This window comes from Calonectris borealis, chromosome 37, assembly GCF_964195595.1.
Source record: "Calonectris borealis chromosome 37, bCalBor7.hap1.2, whole genome shotgun sequence".
Classification (NCBI taxonomy): Eukaryota; Metazoa; Chordata; class Aves; order Procellariiformes; family Procellariidae; genus Calonectris; species Calonectris borealis.
The window spans coordinates 431,165-444,954 of record NC_134348.1 but is presented as its reverse complement, the minus strand read 5'-3'; the positions used below and the strand labels follow the sequence as shown (position 1 = coordinate 444,954).

The window sequence follows — 13,790 nt, the reverse complement described above, 5'->3', positions numbered from 1 at the left end:
TGGTGGCGGCGCGCAGGCGCAGTGCAGAGGGCGCGCACCCGGCGGGCGGCGCGCAGGCGCAGTGCAAAGGGCGCGCACACGGCGCGCAGGCGCAGTGCGCGATCGCCGCTCCCGCTCCGCGCTGAGGAGACGCCGCCATTTTGTGAGGCCGCCGCGGCGCTGCGCTCCCTCTCCCCTTTCCCCGCCGCCGCCACCATGCGTCCCGGCATAAAGCTCTTCGTGGGCAATGTCCCCGAGGAGGCGACGGCGGAGGAGCTGAGCGAGCTGTTCGCCGGCGCCGCCGGGCCCGTGCTCGGTATCGCCCTTATGAAGCAGTTCGCTTTCGTGCACCTCCGGGATGAGGCGGCGGCGGCCCGCGCCATCACCCAACTCAACGGCCACCAGCTGCACGGTCGCCGGATCGTGGTCGAGCCCTCCCGGCCTCGACCCACCAACACCTGCAAGATCTTCGTCGGTAACGTCTCGGCCGCCTGTACCAGCGGCGAGCTGCGCTCGCTCTTCCAGCAGTACGGCACCGTCGTCGAATGCGACGTGGTGAAAGGTACCGGACCCGCCGCCGCGGCCGGGGGTTCCGCACAAGGCTGTTCGCCTCCCCCAGGGCCGCCCCGCAGCCCTCGCCGGGCTCAGTCCCGCGGGTGTGCCCCGCCACAGCTGGCTCGCCGCTCACCTCCGTCCTCGGAGCCGCTCCGGCCCCCGCTCTCGGCTCGGGTGACCCGTGTTCCGTCTGGCTGGCTGCGGCTTCCCCCTCCCCGGCCCGATCTGGCGGCGCCCCCGCACACAGACCAGGGCCCTGGGTCCTCCTGCCGCCCCCCGCCCCCGAGCCCCGGCCGGAGCCGTGCGAGCCCTTCTGGGCTCCCCACACCCCATCCCTTCCCTCTGCCCCGTTAACCCCCCCCGGGTGCGCTCTCTCCAGCGTTTCCAACCAGGCCACGTCCTCCATCATCGCCTCCCCCCAGCCCCGGCGTGGCCCAGGCGGGGGTAACCCCCTGCCCGCTGCTGCTGCCGCCTCCATAACTGTTCCCTGACATGAGGCGCTTCCCCCCATCCCGCTGCGACTCCGCCACAGCTTCACCTCCACAAACCCGCTCCGACGTGGAGCGAGCCGTTCCTCCGTCAGCCAAGGCGGGAGAGCCGAAGCCCGTGGTGTAAAGCTCTTGAGGGGGCTCGATCGGCTCCGGATCGGGGACCCCACAGCACGGCGTGACCCGGGGGGACGGCGTCACCCCACCTTCCCTCCGACATGAAAAGGTGTCGTCCCCGCATCACGCAACCGCCGTGGCTGCTCCCCGAAGCGCCCGTTCCCCCTGCCCCGGCGGCGTCCCCGCCGGCTCCTCCGCCTCCCGGGAGGGTGATGTTGCCTCTGCTCTCTTGTCCCAGGTCGCAGGCCCACCGGCTCCGTCCCGCCAGGACGCAGCTTCCCAGCGGAGCCCGTCAGAAACCGCCCCAAACCCACGCCAAAAGTTTCTGGCGTCCCCTTGGCTGGTGGCTGATTTGTGGGGGGGGTCCCTCTGGCAGCCCCCAGAGAGGGGTGGGTGTGCCGCGGCCGCCTGAGGGGACGGCAGGAGGGCTGGGGGTGGACGGAGGAGCCGTCCCCTCCTTAGGCTGCCGGAGCGGGATACGTGGATGTGGGATAGGAGCCAGGGAGGGGCGGGATGGCAGAGCGGAGGCGGGGGACACACAGGAGGGTGGGCGAAGCGGCGCTGACGTTTAGCTGGAGCTTGAGGTACCGGGACGGGGTTTGCTCGGGCTTTGCTCCGAGTGTGCCGTGCTTCCTCGGACGGGCTGCCCCGGCTGAACCGTACACTGGCCCTCCGGCCGTAGGCTAAAGCGGGCTGGCGCCGGCGGCGCCGGTTACGGTGATCCCTGGTCTGTGACTGAAGGGGGGACGCCGCGGGGTTGCCGAGGGGAGCCGCCCTTCTGCTCCGTGCCGGCTTCCCGGACCCGTCGTGCCGCAGGGGCAACCCCCCCGGCTACTGCGGCGGCATCCGAACCCCAAAACCGTTGGCCTGAGCGCCATGGGTGGCCGCCGAACCTGGCGCAGGCACGGTGTCGTGGTGGCAGCCGTGGTGGGGAGAGCCGTGCCAGGGGAGGGTGACCCGCTCTCCCGCCGCAGACCCGGCACGGCCGCTCCGGCTCCCGCTTCTACCGCTCCTCGCCTCGCTCTCCATCTCCTTTCCGACACTTCTCCGCTTCGGCGCCGCGTTTGTGCCGCACGGCGCCGCGCTGCTCGCTGCTCGCCCGGCTCCTCGCCTCAGCCCAGGGGCTCGGCTGGGTGCGCGGTGCCGCAGGTTGTGCTCGGGTGCTCCCCTCTCCTTCTCCCCCCTCTCCCTCCTTCCTTCTCCTTCTCCCCCCCTCTCCCTCCTTCCTTCTCCTTCTCCCCCCTCTCCCTCCTTCCTTCTCCTTCTCCCCCCCTCTCCCTCCTTCCTTCTCCTTCTCCCCCCCTCTCCCTCCTTCCTTCTCCTTCTCCCCCCCTCTCCCTCCTTCCTTCTCCTTCTCCCCCCCTCTCCCTCCTTCCTTCTCCTTCTCTCCCCCTCTCCCTCCTTCCTTCTCCTTCTCCCCCCCTCCCTCCTTCCTTCTCCTCTCCCCCCCCTTCCTTCTCCTTCTCCCCCCCTCTCCCCCCTTCCTTCTCCTTCTCCCCCCCCTCCCTCCTTCCTTCTCCTTCTCCCCCCTCCCTCCTTCCTTCTCCTCTCCCCCCCCTTCCTTCTCCTTCTTCCCCCCTCTCCCCCCTTCCTTCTCCTTCTCCCCCCCTCTCCCTCCTTCCTTCTCCTTCTCCCCCCCTCTCCCTCCTTCCTTCTCCTTCTCCCCCCCTCCCTCCTTCCTTCTCCTTCTCCCCCCCTCTCCCCCCTTCCTTCTCCTTCTCCCCCCCTCTCCCTCCTTCCTTCTCCTCTCCCCCCCCTCCCTCCTTCCTTCTCCTCTCCCCCCCCTCCCTCCTTCCTTCTCCTCTCCCCCCCTCTCCCTCCTTCCTTCTCCTCTCCCCCCCTCTCCCTCCTTCCTTCTCCTCTCCCCCCCCTCCCTCCTTCCTTCTCCTCTTCCCCCCCTCCCTCCTTCCCTCTCCCCCCTCTCCTCTCCTCTCCTCTCCTCTCCCTCTTTCTCCTGCTGGCACTCCGTCCCCTCGGCACAATTCGGTGTCTCGGTGGCTGCCAGCCCTCTCTGGCTTTGCTCCGCTTCCCGGCGGGATGGCCCGGCTGAGCCCTCGGCGCCGGCGAGGCCGCGCTGCCCTCCCGGGGCTCTTCGTCCCCGCATGCCGGAGGACGGGGAGGGAGGAGTTGCCGGCGGCGAGAGGCCGCCGTGCCGCGGGGCAGGGTGCCGAGCTCCCTCGGCGTGGGGAGAGGCGGCTGGGGTGGGCGCGGGCAAAGGGAGGAAGAAAACGGGGGAAAATGGAGCAAAAAAGCTGTGACTGGGGGTTCCTGAGCTGGGGGACACCGGGCGGGTGGCCAGGCTCGTTAGGCTTCGGCCAAATTAATTGTGGGGCAGAAGCAAACGAAGGTGGTTCTGTGTCTTCGCTGCCTGAGCAGCAGCAGCAGCAGAGCGGGGCCGGCAGAGCCCGTCCCGGCGCCTGTCCCGCCGCTGCCAAGCCGCAACGCTGCCGCGGCCTCGGCGAGGCTCGTTAAGCGTTCGATCCTGTAACGAATTGTCTTTTCTCCCTCCCACTGATAACCCTCTGTCTGCTGCTTTATCAGACTATGCATTTGTTCACATGGAGAACGAAGCAGATGCAAAGGTTGCCATCGAAAACCTTAACGGGAAGGAGGTGAAGGGGCGCAGAGTGAACGTGGAGCTCTCCACCAACGTCCAGAAGAAGGGCGCGGGCCAGGCCCTGCCGCCCGCCCTCGGCCTCGACAAGAGCAAGAGGATCGGCCTGGAGTACCGCGAGAAGTTCCAGCCCAAGATCGAGGGCTTCGACCAGCAGCGCCGGGCGGCGGACGCCGCCTTCCCCTCGGCTGCCGCTGCCGGCTACGCCGCCGCCTCCTCCCTGTACGATTACCAGCAACGCTTCGGCACCGGCGGCGCCGGCAAGTACGAGGCCTTCGAGGCGCAGGCCAGGCCCGCCTCCCCCTCCTACTTCGGGAGGGACCGCAGCCCCCTCCGGCGCTCCCCCACCCGCGCCGGCTACGCGGCGGTGACGCTCCCCATGACGGCGCAGCCGGCCGCCTACCGCGCCCAGCCCTCCGCCTCGCTGGGGGCCACCTACCGCGCCCAGCCCTCCGCCTCCCTCGGCGTGGCCTACCGCCCGCAGCCCACCACGGGCCAGGCCGCCTCCTACCGCGCCCAGCCCTCCGCCTCGCTGGGCAGCGCCTACCGCTCCCAGCCCTCCGTCTCCCTCGGCGCCTCCGGCGCGCAGCCCACCGCCAACTCCCTCGGTTCCTACGGCGCCCAGGCCGCCGCCTCCTACGGCGCGCAGCCCGCCGCCTCCCAGCTCTCCGGCTACGGCGTCCAGTCCGCCGCGCTGGCCTCCTCCTACGGGGCACAGGCCGCCTCCGGCTACTCCGCCGCTTACGGCGCCCAGGCCACCGCCGCCGCTTACGGCGCCCAGGCCGCCGCCGGCCCTGCCGCCTCCTACGGCGCCCAGGCCGTGGCCACGCACGTGGCCTCCTACGGCGCCCAGGCCGCTGCTGCCGGCCACGCCGCCTCCTACGGTGCCCAGCCCGTAGACGGCCACGCCGCCTCCTACGGCGCCCAGCCTGGTGCCGCGCTCTCCGCCTCCTACGGCGCCCAGGCCGTGGCTGCGCACGCCACCTCCTACGGCGCCCAGGCGGTGGCCGGTCACGCCGCCGCCGCCTACCAGCCCGTGGCCGGTCACTCGGCCTCCTACGGCGCCCAGCCGGCCGCCGCGCTCTCCGCCTCCTACGGCGCCCAGCCCGCCGCCGGCCACTCCGCCTCCTACGGCGCCCAGCCCGCCGCCAACCTGCCCGCCTCCTACGGCAGCCAGTCCGCCGCCGCCGCCGCGCTCTCCGCCACCTACGGCGCCCAGGCGGCCTCCTCGCTGGCTGCCTCCTACGGCAGCCAGGCCGCCGCCGCCTCCTACAAGGCGCAGGCCTCCGCCCCGCTGACGGCCGCCTACCGGGCCCAGGCTTCCGGCTCGATGGCGGCGTCCTACCCGGCGCAGCAGGCCTCCTCCGCGTCGCTGGCGGCCGCCTACCGAGCCCAGCCGGGCAGCGCCTACGACGGGCCGAGCCAGCTGGGGCAGCAGGCGGCTTCCTACCTGGGCCTGTCGCAGGCCGCCGCCGCCGTCGCACCGCCCTACGAGCGCACCCGCCTCTCCCCGCCTCGCAGCGCCGCCTACGACGACCCGTACAAAAAATCATCGGCTTTGGCAAAAAGGTACGGTGCCGGGCCGGGGACGGGTGGCCGCGTGAGTCGTTCCGCGCCGCCCCGGTGGATGCCGGCGCCCGGCTTGGGGGTTTAGTCTCGGCTCCGGCGCGGCTCGTTAACGCCTCGCGCGCAGAAGGGCGGGCGCCACGTGCCGGCACGTGGGCGCGGTGGCTCCGCTCCCGCGGCGCAGACCCCCGCGTAACCCCCTCCCCTGGCTCCCCGGGGGGCACGTGCGGGCGGGCTCGCCCCCCTCGCCTACCGGCTGCGCTGGCGGGCGGGGACGGGGCGTCGGCTGGGGCGGGGGGAGCCGGCGGCACGTGCTCACCGGCGGCCGGGTCTCCCGCGGCGCCCAGCGTCCGATCCGCGGGCGCACCGAGCGCTGCTTCCCTGTCCTGCGCCAGCTTTGCCTGCGGCGCTGCCCACCTGAAGCCTGGCGGTGTTGCGCTGCCGCAGTGCGTCCCCGGGCGGGACGCAGTCGCCGCCGGCGGCGGATTTGGGCGCCCTCCCCCTCATTCACCTCCTGTCTCTTCTCTCGACCAGGTACGGTTCCGAGCGCCGTCTGTCTGACCTCTCAGATTACCGCCGCTTAGCGGACTCGCCGCTCGCGTACCGCCGGTCGCCGACAAAGTCCCCGATGGATTACCGTCGCCTTCCGGAAGCGCACGCCGATTACGCCCGCTATTCGGGCGGCTACGGCGATTACCTGCCCGCCGCCCGCGTCCACTCGGGCTACCAGCGCCGCCTCTGAGCCGGGCGGCCCCGGGGGGGGGGGTCAGGCCGCTTGCGTCGCCGCGGGCTCGCGCTCGGTGCTCCGCCTCGCCGCCGCACCCGCTGCGGTTCGCCTCCTCCAGCCGCCATCCTCGGGGGCAGGGACGGTTATTTTTTAGCTGCTTTTTCCTTTTTTCTTTCTCTTTTTTTTTTTTTTTTTTTTGAGTTTTTAGAAGGATTCGCGGTTACGGTTGGAAAGCGTGCCACGCTCCCGCGGGGGGAGCGGGCGACGGGTGCGCGGTTCACCATCCCCTGCCGCCGGCTCCCGCCGTAGCGTCGTGGAACCGTCTCTCGCTCGCGGCGCACGCGGCCGTCGGCACCGCCGGCGCTCGGTAGCGGTTTATAACCCGAGCGATCGCGGCCGCCGAGCGGAGCCCGCGCTCTTTTATACCACGAGTTCCCGTTTTTGGGTTTATTTCCCCCTTTTCCAGTGTCGCGGCTCGGCGCAGCAGTGAGGTTTTGTACGACTGTAAATAAACGCTGGGCTCTTCACCGTTTCCCAACCGTCTCCCGTCTGGTTCTTTCCCAGCCCAGCGCTTCGGGGGACCGGCAGCGCCGTCGGTGTCACCACCGCCTCCGGCAAGGGGCCGGTACTGCCGGCGCGGTGACGTGGCCGGACCTGCAGCTGTTGCTCGCCGCCGTCGTGTTGCGTCCCAGTGCCTGCCCTCGGCTATGGCGGCCAATTCCCGGTGACAGCGTCACCGACCGCCCCAGAAAACCCTGGTTTTGCGCGGTTGGGTCACACGGTGCCGGTGCCAGCCGCAGCCTTGGCTCCGGTAAGTGCCGGAGCCGCTTTTCTGCCGCAGAAGAGGCAGATTTGGACCATGAGCGGCATTTTGCTGGCAGCGGGAAGTGCCGCAGCGTTGCCGATGGCACTGCTGGACTCGGGCGGCAGCGTTCCGACTGTACGCCGCGGTGAACGCACGCCGTCACCGGCACTCCAGCCCCTGACCTGTGCCCGGTGCCTTTTTTTTGGGTGAGAAAAACCGGTTTTGAGAGGGGAAGCTGCGTGTGCGCGGGAGCGAGGTCGGCGTTTGTTCCGGCCGCGGTTCAGCCGCGGCGGCTGGTCATGTGCGTATCGCCCGGTGCCGCTGGCACCGCGCGGCAGAGCCGGCTGCCGCCTCACCCCGGCTGTTCTCGCCGCCGCGATCGCCATTAAAGTTTCCGAAAGCGCTTTCTGTCCCGTTGTCTCTTCCCCCAGCCGGGGACGGGTCGCGGCGTGGTCCTGGTTGGAGGGAGGAAGGCTGCCCGCCGCCATCCCTTATCGCCTGGCTGGGGCTCGTTAACCACCGCGGTAATTAGCTGGGCAGAAGGGTCTAATGCTTCTCCCCCTCGTTTTCCAGGGCAGGGGCGGAGGCGGCGAGGGAGGAACCGTCCCGGCTCAAGCCCACCCCAGTGACGGAGGAGCCCACGGGTGAGCACACGGAGGCGATTAGCGGCTGATGAGACGGAGGCAATTAGCGGAGATGAATCACCCTGGAAACGCGGCGGCTGACGAAGGGCGACGAGCTCAGGGCTCCCGCCGCAAAACCGGGGCCCGGAGACCAGCCCAAGGGCCAGGACATGGACGGAGGCACGGTCCTGGGTCTGATGTCGTTACTTAACGAGCACCGAGGCGCAGCAGGGAGCAGCGCAGGCTGTTTGGGGACTAACGAGCTCGTTTGGGGACTAACAAGCCAGCCCTGTGCAGGTTAATTAGCAAGTGGTTTCAGAGGTGCTGCCCGTGAGGGAGAGGAGGAGGAACCCCAGTGGGGTGCAGGGAAGGCGGGGGGCAGCTGCCCCTGCACGGGGACACCGGGATGAGAGCCGGGGGGGTCGTTAAAGCCCGGCCCTGCTCATTAGCAAGGGCTGGGGTCCCCTTTCGGGGGGCTGCCCCCTGCCCACGCTCATCTGCCCCTTCGTTTGCAGCGCAGGCCCCCGCGGGGATGCCGGCGGGAGCTCCTCGTCCGCAGGCAGGGCGGCAGGCAGCGCCGGTAAGTCCGGGAGGTTACGAGCTGGGGTGGGGGGCGGAATTAAGTCCAGAGAAATAACCGGTGCCGGAGCCAGCGGGATTTGTTAAAAATTTGAGTTTATTTTACCGGAAAGTGGGGTTGGGGGGGACGCTAAACGCCGCGGGGCGAGCTCCAAACACAAGGTCGGCCCTCCCACGCCCGGCGCGGCACGGCGCAGGGGGAGCGCGGCGTGGTGGCCTCCAGTCGGCTACGTCATTTCGTATTAAAAAACTACGAGTGGATTATTCACCCTCTTAAAAAATAAAGGAAAAATAAAATAAAAAAAAAAAAATAATAAAGGAAGCTACGGCCCAGGCGCGAGGGAGCGAGCGGCTCCGCGCTGGCCGGGGGCGGGAAAGCAAAGCAAAGCAAAGCTGGCGCTGCGGCTACGGCTGCGGTTACGGCTACGGCTACACTCGCTCACGACCTGAGCCTAGACCGGCTAGGGGGGGGCGGGGGCCCCCAAACTACCTGAAAAGCAAATCCTGACCAGTGAGAACGGAAAGCTGGGGGCAGGGGGGGGCTGAGCTATTCCTGACCAGGCTGGGGAGAAGCTGAGCGTCCGTTAGGAACCGACTCGTTAGCTGAACCCGGCTGCGCTTTGAAGCCCGGCGCAGCCCGAGACGCGCGGTGCCGATTCGGTGTGCGACGGGAACCCGACGTCCAGCCGCAAATATCTTACCTGAAAGAGAAAAGCAGAGTTGGCGCAGGCGCCCGGTGCGGGCGCCGGCCCTCCCGCGCCAGCCGGGACCGTGCCGGGGACCGCGCCGAGCCCCGGTGCGAGGCGGCAGCGGTGGCGGGCGCCCGGAGGAGCTGCCGGTTTCCTGAGAGCAACCAGAGTCCTGACACGGCGGCGGTGAGGGGCTCTGTGCCTGCCCCGTGCCGGGGGCTGCCGGGAGCCCCCGCAGCTCCGGCTCGCCCACAGCAGCGCGCCGGGGCCAGCGGCCATCTCGGAGGGACCTGCGCCGCGGCGGCAGCCCGGCTGCTGGCGGCTTTTACCGGGCAGAGCCCGGGACTGCCATGCCCGGACAGGAGCTACTCCCGCGGGAAGCACGTGGCAGCCACGGCACACGGGGCTGGGGGCTCTGCGGGAACCCCCCACCCCGCGGTGACTGTGCCGGGATGGCACCCGGGCGCGAGGGCTCGGCCCCGGCTGCGGGGGGACCCAAGGGAGAGCGACCTGCCGGCACCAACCGGCTCCTGGCAGCAGCACCGATTGCCACGGCACGTCCTCGCCACGCGCCCCACGCCGGGCAGAGCGTCCGGAACCAGCGCCAGGGCTTTAACGCCCGGCAAGACCCCGGTCGGGTCCGTCTGCTTCACCGCGCCCCTCCATCCCGGCTCACATCGAGGCGCAGACGCTCGACCGGCACAACCAGGGGCCAGGGGGGACGCACGCCCCGTATCTCCAGCGACCGGGGACCCCCCCCGCGGCGCCCGGAGGCACCGCCGGTTGCAAGGCGCCGAGCGCCGTACGCCAGACCTGCCAACACGCTCACCTCCGGCTCAAAAGGCAGAGTACCGCGCCCGGTCCGCGTACGGGTCCCGCCCGAACCGCTGCATGTCGTAGAGGGAGGCCCGGGCCACCGAGGAGACCGGCGACAGCTGCCCACGCTCGTACGTGTACGCCTCTCCGACGGTGGTGGCCGCGGCGGCCGTGCGGCGCAGGGGGCTTCTATCCCGGGTGTAATAGGTGGAGGAGGCGGCCGCCGCGGCGGCGGTGGCGGCGGCGGCGACGGCGGCCGCCGCGCCCGGGGTCGGCAGCAGAGCTCTATCGTACGCGTCTAGGGTGGTGGGGATGCGACTGGCCATGGCTGTGGTGGCGGCCATGGCCGAGGACTGGACCTGGGAGTACTGGGCGTACTGGGAGTACTGGGCCATGGTCTGCTCCGCGTAGGCGTCGTACGCAGAGGCCGTGGCGTAGGAGCGGACGCGGTAGCGCTTGTAGTAGTCGGCCATCCCGCCGTACGCCTCATCGTAATACACGGTCTCCCCATAGCCCGCGGTGTAGGGAGTGCGCACGGCTCCGTACTGCTCGTTATAGGCCTCGGCAAAGTCCGCCACTTGCCCCGGGCGATCTACCGGGCACTCTTTAGACCAGTGCCCTTCCTTCCCGCAGCGGTAGCAGCCGCTCTTGTCTCCCATCCCGGGCGCCGTCCGCAGCCGGCTGGTGGACAACTGCACGCGCATCCGCTTGCCTTGAGGAGAGAGACGCGAGAGGGAGGCGATCAGTGAGGCCGCACCGGGAGGGTGCTCACAACCACAGGCACCGGCGGGATGGGACCGGCCGCAGCTCCCCCCCCTTGCCCTGCAGCCGCGCAGCCTCCGACGGCGTCGGGCACCGCGGCAGGGAGCGACCCGGCGCAGGAGGAGCCCACGACGGGCTCGAGCGGAGCCGCCTCCCGGCCGCCGGCCACCCGACTTACCAGGAAGGTGCCGCCGGGCCGGTGAGACCGAGCGCTGCCCGCGCCGGGCTAAGCCAGCCAGCTGCTGGCTACCCTGCTACGCAGCCGAAGGCTTTCCGTTGGCAACCGGCACGCGGCGGTGCTGCCGCGGCAGCCCGCGGATCAGCCAGCGGCACCGCTGGCCCCATATCAACGGCAAGCTTCCCGCCGGAAAACGCTCCCGCCAGCGCGCTCCTTGCGGCGGGCAAGACGGATGCGATGCCGGACAACCGCGGCTTCGGACAGGGGCCGGCCTCAAGCACGGCACGCGGCAAGCCAAGCGCAGCCGGGGGGCACTTGCTGGTCCCGCGGACGCCCCGTGGCCGGGGAGCTCCGGATGCGGCCGCGCCGTCCCGGCTGGAGAAGAGTTTTGGGGAACACCCAGAACCGGGGCAGCGGGGGTTTGAGAGCCGAGCCCAGCCCCCCCCGCCGCTGGGGGTGAAGCGCCTGACGCCTCCCTGCCGACCCGGCCTGCCCGCCGGCGCCGCTTCCAGACGGGGGACGCGCTCGCCGTCAGCGCCGCGCCGCCGAGGCTCGGCCGCGAGCTCGAATTCGGACGCTCGGCCCCGCCGCTGCATCCGCGCGAGAGGCCGAGAGGCGGAGGCTGCCAGCGAAAGCGCCCGCGCCGCGTCTCGTCTGGGAGCCGGGCGAGGGCCCGGAGCGGCACGTCGAGAGCCCGAGCGAGCAATGCCGCGTGCCGCCGGCAGCGGGGACGCGGCCGGCGCGGGATCGGGCGCCTCCGCTCACCCTCTTACCAGGCAGGGCAACGCTACAAGGGTGGGAGGCAGCCTGGCTTCACGCCGCGCGGGCGGGACCCGCTGCTCCGGCCCGGCAGGACCAGGCGCGGCGGCCGTCGGCACAAGAGTTGGGACTTCGCCGTCGGGATCCTCCTGCGGGGCGGCCGTGCTGGGTTAAGTCAGAGATGGATCAGTCCCGTCCTCCCCCGGCCCAGCCCCAAACGCCCCTGCCCTCGCTCCGGCTGCCGCATCGGCAACCGGGAAAGCGGCGCTCGGGCTCGCCGGACAGAAAAGCGGCTGTGCCGCGCCGGCCTGGCCCTCGTCACGCCCTGCACGGCATGAGGAGAGCTGGAATGCAAAAAAAAAAAAGAAACAACCAAAAAAAAAAACCCATTTGCACTCAATTCCAGCGAGGGGAAGGGCGGGCGAGCCTGGCGGTGCCGCCTTGCCACAGAGCCGAGTGCGGTGCCGGCTGCGGCCTTGCCGAGGATTGCCCGCGGGTCGGTCACGCCCGGTGCTGCTGCCGCACCCCAACGTGTGCAGCCGGAGCTGGAAGGGACTGAAAACACCTAACGGGATGCGGGAATATCGGGAATCCTCCCAGGGCTCGAGCACCAGACCCATCCCCGCTCCCCACAGATCTCCGCCGCCACCCCGGCGCGGATCACCTTGGAACTCGGTGTTATCCAACCCGCGGATGGCCTCCACCGCGTCCTCCGCCCGCTCCATGTGAACGAAGGCGTAATCCTTAACGATGTCGCATTCGATGACGGGGCCGTATTCCTCGAATTTGGCCCGCAGCTCCAGGTTGGTGCAGGCGGGGCTGATGTTGCCGACGTGCAGCTTGGTGGAAGCCTTGCTCTTGTTCTTGCTGGCCTCCACGTTGATGCAGACGCCGTGAAGCTTGTGGTGATGCAGGTTCCGAATGGCGTCCTCGGCCGCCGTCTTGTCCTCGATGTGAACGAAACCGTAATTCTTGATGATGTCGCACTCCAGCACCTTCCCGTACTGCTCGAAGAGGGAGCGGATCTCCTGCTCCGTCGCCTCCCGCGGCAGGTTCCCGATGAACAGCTTCACCATTTCGCCCAGCCTGCGCCGCGGCACCGGGGAGGGCGGGGGTTAGTGCTGCCGCATGCGTGTGTGTCCCCCCCACCCCGAGACCCGCCTTGCGCCGTACCCCCGGTCCCTGCTTGGGTGGGGGGGGCACGGACCCCTGCAGGGTTGTGCCCCCCCACAGGGCTGAGCCCCCAAGCACCCCAAATCCCCCCTAAGAAACGCCCCAAATCTCTGCCCCGCCCCCCCCAGGGCTCTGCCCTCCCAAAAGACACCCTAAACTTCTGCCCCCCCCCCCCCAAACACCCCAAACTTCTGCCCCCCCCGGGCTGTGTCCCCTCAAATCCTACCCAAAAAACACCCCAAATTTCTGCCCCCACCGCAGGGGTTGTGCCCCCCCCAAAAAAACACCCCAAACTTCTGAGCCCACGCCCCCCACCCGGGGCTGTGCCCCCCAAATAACACCCCAAACCTCTGCCCCTCTCCGGGCTGTGCCCAAAGACCCCAAATCCCCAAGAAACACCCCAAAACCCTGCGTGTCCCCCCCCCCCCCCCGCAGAGGCAGAGCCCCGCCCCGAAGCCCACAATCCCCGCTGGACCCCCCCGGGGCTGAGGCCCCGCTCCCCTCACCGGGCCTTTGACCCCCCCCCCCCCAAACCCTCCCGGAGCCCCCGCTCGACCGCCTCAGCGGGGCCGGGGCCGGGGCCGGGGCCGGGGCCGGGGCCGGGCCATTCTGCTCGCCCGGCCCGGCCCAGCCCCGCCGGCAGCGCTGCCTGCCTGCCTGCCTGCCCCCCCCTTCTCCCTTCTCCCTTCTCCCTTCTCCCTTCTCCCCTCTCCCCTCCACCCCCCCCATCTTCCCCCCCCCCCAGCCCCGCCGCCCCCTCCCGGTACCGGCGCCGCCGCAGCCCCGCCCCCACCTGCGCCCCGTCCGCCGCGCGGTTCTCACAAAATGGCGGCGGCGCTGCCCGGCTCGGCGTCCGCCTCCCGCGCCCTCATTGGACAGCGGCGCTGTCCGTCAAACGCCGCGGCGCGCCGTAATCCTTTCACGGCCGGTATAGGTGGGCCCGCCCACGGAGGCGCCGCAGCCAATCATGGGCGAGCAGGGGCGGGCCGAGCGGGCGGTGGAGCGGTCCATTGCCGCCTCCGCGGGGGGGCTGGGGCGGCCCATTGGTGGCGGACGGGGGGGACCCGCGGGGAGCGGGGGCGCGCAGCGTGCTGGTGCCCCGGACTGGGAGCACTGGTGTGACCCACGGGCACCCACCCCGCCCCGCCGCCGGCCCCAGCGCCCGCGCCGCCCATCCCCGAACCCATTCCCTCCCCATCCCCGTCCCCAAACCATCCCATCCCGTCCCTGTCCCCTCCCGATCCGCATCCCCATCCCATCCCATCCCATTCCTATCCCCATCCTATTCCATCCCCATCCTCATCCCCATCCCATCCCATTCCATCCCCATCCCCATCCCCATCCCCATCCCCATCCCATT

The 13,790-nt window shown here is 70.4% G+C and overlaps 2 protein-coding genes across 8 annotated transcripts; one reads left to right on the top strand and one right to left on the bottom strand.

Annotated features, from left to right (window-relative positions):
- Positions 1–82: 82 nt before the first annotated feature.
- On the top strand, positions 83–8,371 carry RBM14 (RNA binding motif protein 14). 4 transcript variants are annotated; one of them, XM_075135149.1, is made up of 3 exons: positions 83–541; positions 3,681–5,322; positions 5,854–6,578. In XM_075135149.1, exons 1-3 carry the CDS (start codon positions 196–198, stop codon positions 6,059–6,061), a joined length of 2,196 nt encoding a protein of 731 aa, XP_074991250.1. In that variant the 5' UTR covers positions 83–195; the 3' UTR covers positions 6,062–6,578. The 4 variants fall into 4 exon arrangements, with proteins under 4 accessions (XP_074991250.1, XP_074991248.1, XP_074991252.1 ...); XM_075135147.1 differs by lacking the exon at positions 5,854–6,578 and adding an exon at positions 7,425–8,371 and having other exon boundaries at positions 101–541; XM_075135151.1 differs by lacking the exon at positions 3,681–5,322 and having other exon boundaries at positions 101–541.
- Positions 8,133–13,345, bottom strand: LOC142074500 (RNA-binding protein 4-like). 4 transcript variants are annotated; one of them, XR_012670619.1, is made up of 5 exons: positions 13,224–13,345; positions 11,922–12,343; positions 11,272–11,422; positions 9,572–10,270; positions 8,133–8,754 (listed from the first exon to the last, which is right to left on the bottom strand). XR_012670619.1 is itself a non-coding variant. In XM_075135157.1 (4 exons), exons 2-3 carry the CDS (start codon positions 12,331–12,333, stop codon positions 9,579–9,581), a joined length of 1,104 nt encoding a protein of 367 aa, XP_074991258.1. In that variant the 5' UTR covers positions 12,334–12,343; positions 13,224–13,345; the 3' UTR covers positions 8,133–8,754; positions 9,572–9,578. The 4 variants fall into 4 exon arrangements, 2 of the variants coding, with proteins under 2 accessions (XP_074991258.1, XP_074991259.1); XR_012670620.1 differs by having other exon boundaries at positions 11,272–11,406; XM_075135157.1 differs by lacking the exon at positions 11,272–11,422.
- Between the last annotated feature and the right edge of the window lie 445 nt (positions 13,346–13,790).